Below are 6,469 nucleotides of genomic sequence, written 5' to 3'. Positions count from 1 at the left end.
CGCGGGGCCGGGTCACGAGTGCGCGGCGGGCGCGACACGCAGGCGCTGAGCGGCCGCGGGGGAGGAGGGACACCGGGGGGACCGGACACACACTGGGCGGTGGTGGGGGGACGGACGGACAGACAAACATACGACCACAAAGGCGCGGAGGGTCCCTCGGTGGGTGCCGCAGCCGTGCCCTTAAAAGTTGAGCCGCTGTTGCCCCAGCGTTTTAAAACGGAGCGCAATTTTGGAGGATTCCTCTTAAAAGAGCGCGGAGAATTAACGTAGCAAACGCTGGGAAGTAATCTTACACTACCTGGGGTTACGGTCAATTAAAGCGCCTGATTAAGCACGCTGTTTTACCGTGTTCCTCCATCGGTCGGGCAGCCGAGCCCTGCCCTGGGCAAACGCCGGCTGCTCCCTAAACCGCTCCAAAATCGGCACCTATTTGCCTCGTGAGAACAAGATCTAATTTCTATAATGGGCTACTCGGTATTAAATAAAGCAAAATTGCCTTTGTAACATGAACGTACAACAAGTAGTTCAAAATCGCATGAAAAAGTAGGTAAAAATTACACGAAGTAGCTGCTGATAGAGAAAAAAAAAAAAAGTCTTAAGTCTGGCGATCCCGCGAGTTGCTAAGGCTGCCAGAGGGGCTCATTTCAAGAACACCAATTCACATCTACTCTAAATTGATGCTGAGCAAATATTGGGACCATCTGATTGCAATAGCAGGGTCAGAGTGCAGGGTTTGAACAGCCTCCAGGTTCCAAAGTGTGGCTCCTCTCTGAAGTGACATCCTTTACCCCCTCCCGCTCCACACCCCCCAAGAAAGGGAACATCAAAGAGTACCTAAACCCGGGGTCGGGGGCTGATGGCTTTGACAGTGCTCTTCTGATTAGCTTTTTGCAATTTTTTGAGGTGGACGTTGAGAATAAATTGTGTTTCTACCCCCAGTGTGGTACTGGTTCATGGCTGTCTCTCCCTGGCCAGCAAAAGCCGAGTGCTCTGACCTAACCAGCACAAATCTGGGAAGCAAATTTCAAAGTGTCTTTCCATGGCTTTAATTTTCAGATCAGTTCAACAGAGACTGAAACTCCTCTTAAAATAGGGCATTTCTCTTTACTATTCCTGTCTGCTCCTACCAGCAGAAACATATTCACACAGCATCCAGTTACCCTTTGCATGCCTAACCAGGTCCTTTCTAGGTACTGTATGAACGTATTAAATATTATGCAAAAGGCAAACCACATTAAAATTCAACTTTTCAGTCATCTCTTTGGAAAGATCCATATTTTGATGAATCATGACATGAATAAAGGCAGGAGAGGACAGAGCTCTAACTTTGGATGCAAGGCAGTGAGCTTCTCCTTCTGCGTCTGCCAATAACTGTTTCCAGAATCTTGAAAAATCATGTAATCTTTCTCTAACCTCTCTCTATTTGCAGATGATTGAACTTTATTATCATATAGAAGTGTCGTATAGGCTATATATTGAAGTGTGGATTCCAGATGTCTATTACAGCAAGTGCATTATTAATCCATAATCCTGAAAAGATGTATGCATATGTTAACCTTTCAGCCAAGATTACTCGATCTTAAAATTAAATGCATGTGTACATCTGTAGGATTGAGGCCAGAGTACTTGTACAAGATAAATGGATGGTACTAGAGAATCATCAGACAAAAAACACATAATCCATCCACTCTATAAAAGTCCACCAAAAAAGACAGAACAGAGACATAAAAGAAAATAAACTCATTTTTCTAAATTTTTTTTTTTTTTGGGACATGAATAACCTGAGACTCTTGGTGTATCAAGCAAACCCACCAGGGACTGTATTAATCACATACACCTAGAAACACCAGAGCTCATCATTGCAATATGGAAGTAAATATGTCTCAGGAATATCACAAATTTAATCTATAGACCTCCAAAAATAGGAAACACATTTTTAACCTTGTTTTAAGACAGAAATTATTCCTATTAAACTGCAATTCATTTTATCATTGAAATAATACTGTAACCTGTGTATTAATAATGAAAAACCTGTCTCAGACTTAAAAGAACTGGAAAAAAAAAGGGGGGGGGGGGACACGACTAGGATGTGGATGATGAGAATATCTGCAGCTGCCTTAGATAGGATAAAACCATTTAGAAGCAATATTAAAGCCGTGTGCTTCAGGACATGGGTTCAGTGCTGGCAGATGAGGGTTGGGGCTCATTTCCCCTCTGAGCAGGTCACGCCACAGGTTTCCAGCAATGCCCAGAGCTGGGCCCCGTTAGGCAGCACTTGGTAAGGCTGGCTTTCTTCACAGTCAAAAATACGGGGAAAAACACTTTATGTATCAGTACTGTGAAAAAGGAGCAGTGATTATTGAGAAAGGGGCCAGCCTGAACTGTATTTGTCAAAAAACCCAAACAAACAAACAAAGAAAAACCTCACTAAAACTTTTGCTGGATATTAACGTAACGTAAATTATTTAAAATCTAATCATGACAGTGTGATGGATCCTGACCTTGTTAGCTTGAAAGTTGTTTAATTAAACCGACACTGCAATGCTCGTGCTAAAATAGGAACTCTAGTGCTGTGCGTGGGAAGGCTGTCTGAAGAAATGGGTTAATTTCACCCCTACTGAGATTTCAGACATAGTCATTTCCCATTGGAAATGGGAATGGATTGAAATAGCCTTTTAAACATTTTAAAAAATATCTTTCATCACATAAGACCTACTGTTCCATACAATACCTTGGGTCAAGACAGAAGACTAGATACATAACTATTTCATTGTTTTATGAAGGAAGTTTAAATTTATACAATTTTTCTAGACATGGTGGATCAAAATTTTTCCTCTGTAGAAATTCCATGAACTAAGCTTGAAGCTCTAGTTTAGATCAGATTTGCAGAGATAACTTGCCTTAACCTCCTCGCTGCTTGGGACTGCTGACAAACCTTTATTTGCCTTTTGCAACTGCTAATGTGTTGGTTTTATTTACTCTGTAGGAATTCCATGAACTAAGCTTGAAGCTCTACTTTAGATCAGATTTGCAGAGATAACTTGCCTTAACCTCCTCGCTGCTTGGGACTGCTGACAAACCTTTATTTGCCTTTTGCAACTTCTGTGTTGGTTTTAATGCAGATCTACCATAATTTCCATTTTGTGGTTACCCGAATGGGTTTTGGTACAATAACAGGAACAAATGGAAGCGATGATTTGCATGTGGAGCTGGAAATATGTTTAAGAAAAACTGCTATGCAAAGGGTAGCACCTTTGCACGCTCAGTACCGTATCGCATTAATCATATGGTACTCAGTGAACCTATTTTTCTTATTCAGTTCCTCCTACGGAAAATACAGAAGTACATTTTCAGTAGAAAAAAAAAAAAAAGAAAAGAGTATCCTTGTGACAGCGTACAGATTTCTCGGGGCTTTCTGGAAAGAAACTTGGACTTCTGCCACCTGCTCCGATTGTGTTCATGCGTAGATGAGCCAGGGAATGGGTTGACATTACCTCTAATTAGGGGTAATAACAGCCTGCTGCTGAAAGAGCCAGTTCCCTTTCTCTTGCCTGGATGTCCCTCATCTCTCCTGCATTAGGTCTAGTTTCATGCAGCCGCAGGGTAAGTCGGTTCTGTGACCTGATCCAGCAGAAAACTCACCCATTAAGAAAAAAATATGTAATTTTTTTTTTTCATTAGGTCAATTCACTGAAGCTCTGTAGCCATTTGATGGGTGTAATCGCCAGGACGGAGAGGGGTGAGGTGAAGGGAGAGTGCAGGACTACACCCTTTTGGTGGCCTTCCGCAATTGCACTGATGAGAGGTAACATCAGACCACAGCCCTCAACTCCAGCGTGATTTCAGAACTCCCTGAAGCATTTCTCAGACTTAATTAAGCACGACTGACTCTTTGTTTCAGCTAACTCTAGAGTGGCAGCATAGAGGTGTGTGATAATGAGTAATTAGAGGTGGAAATAAAAGAATTTATCCTGTTTAGTTTGTACCTCAGCATGGAGGTGTAAAATGGAACACAGAGGGGAGAAAAGGTACACTGCTATGGTCCTAATGTTTTACTTGCAGAAGGTGGCTTCATCTTGGATTTATGTTTTCTTATTTAACAAACCGATTTTTAAATTTCTGATAGGAGAGGAAATAATGCTTATTTTATAGCTACAACACTGGGGCTTGGAAGCTTAAAATTGCACATGGCTTTGTTTTGGAAAAGTGGATGGGATGAGATGAGAGTTCTTGACTGATTCAGTAGTGTTTCTTTCTGTAGTGTTTCCTCAAATGAAGGTGTGCATCAGTGTGCAACACTTAGATCTGTCAAAGCCCTTCCCGATAAACAGGAATACGAGTGATGGACAGAAGAACAGAGACTGAACAGTGAGTTCAAAGAGTCTATTTTAATACACTTATTTAGAAAGACACTTGAAGTCCTCAGCTGTATGTCTCTTGCAGTTGTTTTTTGTTTGTTTTTTTTTTTAGAGAAATCTGATTTTAGAGAACAGGTCAAGACCTAGGTCTTATTTGTGCAGTAGTACTCACCCGTGATGTTACAATTCAACCTAACTTTGCACAGAAACAAGAAGAAACAGTGAATAATCAATCTTGGTTACGTACATAAACATTTTCATAGCTTATCAGCAGCAATGCAAAGTGTTTTTAAACGTATGATTCCACAGAAACTCAGAGACTTAAATGTTTGCTTGAGACACAGAGGAAATTTTACATTACTCTATTTTGATGGTTATCGTATCTCCCAAGTAAAATGTGGTAACAAATCACATTTACACATTGGTTACTCATTGCTTTGCAATGTGGTGCTCAGACTTAGCCTAAGGCATCATTGAGAGACAGAAAATGCTGATTGTGGTGATGAGGTCTTCTGGGGTTTTTTTTTAAGGATTAAAGCATACAGAACAAGGAGTAGTATTTTATAATGCTAACAGGCTGCACTGTGACTCAACTGGATCCTATATAGTAGTAGTCATCCCTAAAGGAGAAAGAAGGTGGAAAATGCTCCGTGGAGTCATTTATACAACAGTAAAAGCTTTTATGGAAAGACTAAGTCAAACTTACTCTTCTACAGAGGTGTTTTAATGCCCCTGTAGATAAATATCTAACCAAAAGTTGTTTATAAAAGGATGATGACTCTGTTTATTTCACGAGAAGGGGATGAGATCAGATCTATGTGGTAAGAAACCGTAGTTTCAAGGAATGCCTCCAAAGACTTCGAATCGTTAAGATATTTTTTTTTCTTGGATGCTTCAACTATGTCTTTTTTAAAAGAATGCCATGTAAAGGAAGAGCATTAAGTGACTTGTGTTGGTACAGATTGTCATCACCTTTACTTGCATGAGAAAATTTAAAACCTTGCAAATTGGAGAAAGGTGTGAAGAGAAGAACAAAGCAAAAATGTTAAAGACAATGTGCTGTGTTTTTCCTACTTGTGCATAAGGTGGAAAATGTCAAGGCAAAAGAAAATCACCAATGCTTTTGATTTCTGACAGATCTAGCGTGGCAGTGATTCAGCTCATATGTGACCATCCATGTGGCTGTAAATAGTACAAGTACCCTTGTCCAGTATTATTTCTAGTGTTTAAGTCGTATTTTTCTTACTAGACATAGATAGCAACAGGTTTGTTTTCGTACAGGTCTCTTAATTCTCCAGACACACAAGTTTGATGTGGCACCAGCACTGTATAATGTCTCACCTTTTCAGAAATCATCTTCATAACCGTGCCATGTATTTTCTATCGAGTTCTGCTCTCGGCCTCATTCCCCCCCCCCTGTAAAACACAGGAAAGATAAATGGTTGAAAAGGGTTGCGTGAACATGGTAATAAAAGAAGTCTTTCAACACTGGCATATGTATCTGTTGAAATGTTCTGCTTCATCAGCTATCAACTGCTTGCTGATAAAAAAACGAGTTTATCAGCTCTGTGTGTGCAAAGCGGTTATGAAAACCTTAATACGTCACAAATGTATCTATCACTTTTAATTGGAAGTGGGGGGGTGGATGCTCAAACTGGTTCACGTTCACAGGGCAGATGTAAATTAAATGTTTAAACTTTTTAGGAGGGGAGGCTAAGGAAGGAAGTAGTTGAGAAAAGACTTTGTGGTTGTGTTTTGAGGGAAGGCAGCGACAAGTGGGGATGGAGCAGGGGGACGCCCCAGCCCCGGAGGGGCACCCACCGCCGGACAGCCACCGCCGGACAGGGGTGGACAAAACTGACAGAAAAACTACAGATTCCCGTCAACCGCGCTCCCCCCTGAGCCTGCTCACCCGCCCCACTGCCGCGGCCACCGGGAGGCCGCGCCCCGGGCTCCCACCGGGCCTGGCTGCGGGGCTTTTTCCCCCTCAGACCCGCTGAGGGGGGCGGCAGCTCCCTCAGGGCCAAGGCCGCGCGCTCCCCTCAGCGCGCACCGCGGCGGCGGGAAGCGGCCCCTGGGGCACGACGCCCGCGCGCCCGCCCTCAGGCTCC

General features: G+C 42.4%; 2 protein-coding genes across 4 annotated transcripts in view; one reads left to right on the top strand and one right to left on the bottom strand.

Moving 5' to 3' along the window:
* Positions 1-5,735, bottom strand: part of KDM2B (lysine (K)-specific demethylase 2B) — a 141,969-nt gene extending 136,234 nt beyond the window's left edge. The window contains exon 1 of the mRNA XM_014962588.1: positions 5,700-5,735. Within this exon, the coding sequence (XP_014818074.1) occupies positions 5,700-5,720 (21 nt within the window). The 5' untranslated portion in view covers positions 5,721-5,735. The remainder of the gene's footprint in view (positions 1-5,699) is intronic.
* Positions 1-6,469, top strand: part of ORAI1 (ORAI calcium release-activated calcium modulator 1) — a 23,326-nt gene that overhangs the window by 812 nt on the left and 16,045 nt on the right. The window contains exons 2-3 of one of the 3 annotated variants that reach the window (XM_014962663.1): positions 3,682-3,805; positions 4,262-4,368. The exons of 1 other annotated variant lie outside the window; for it this stretch is intronic. The gene's annotated coding sequence lies outside the window, so the exon portion shown is untranslated. Of the gene's footprint in view, positions 1-3,681; positions 3,927-4,261; positions 4,369-6,469 lie in introns of all 3 variants that reach the window. One more of the 3 variants, XM_014962654.1, reaches the window with a different exon arrangement.

This window comes from Calidris pugnax, unplaced genomic scaffold, assembly GCF_001431845.1.
Source record: "Calidris pugnax isolate Ruff unplaced genomic scaffold, ASM143184v1 scaffold32, whole genome shotgun sequence".
Lineage (NCBI taxonomy): Eukaryota > Metazoa > Chordata > Aves > Charadriiformes > Scolopacidae > Calidris > Calidris pugnax.
This window is presented reverse-complemented; position numbering and strand designations above follow the sequence as displayed.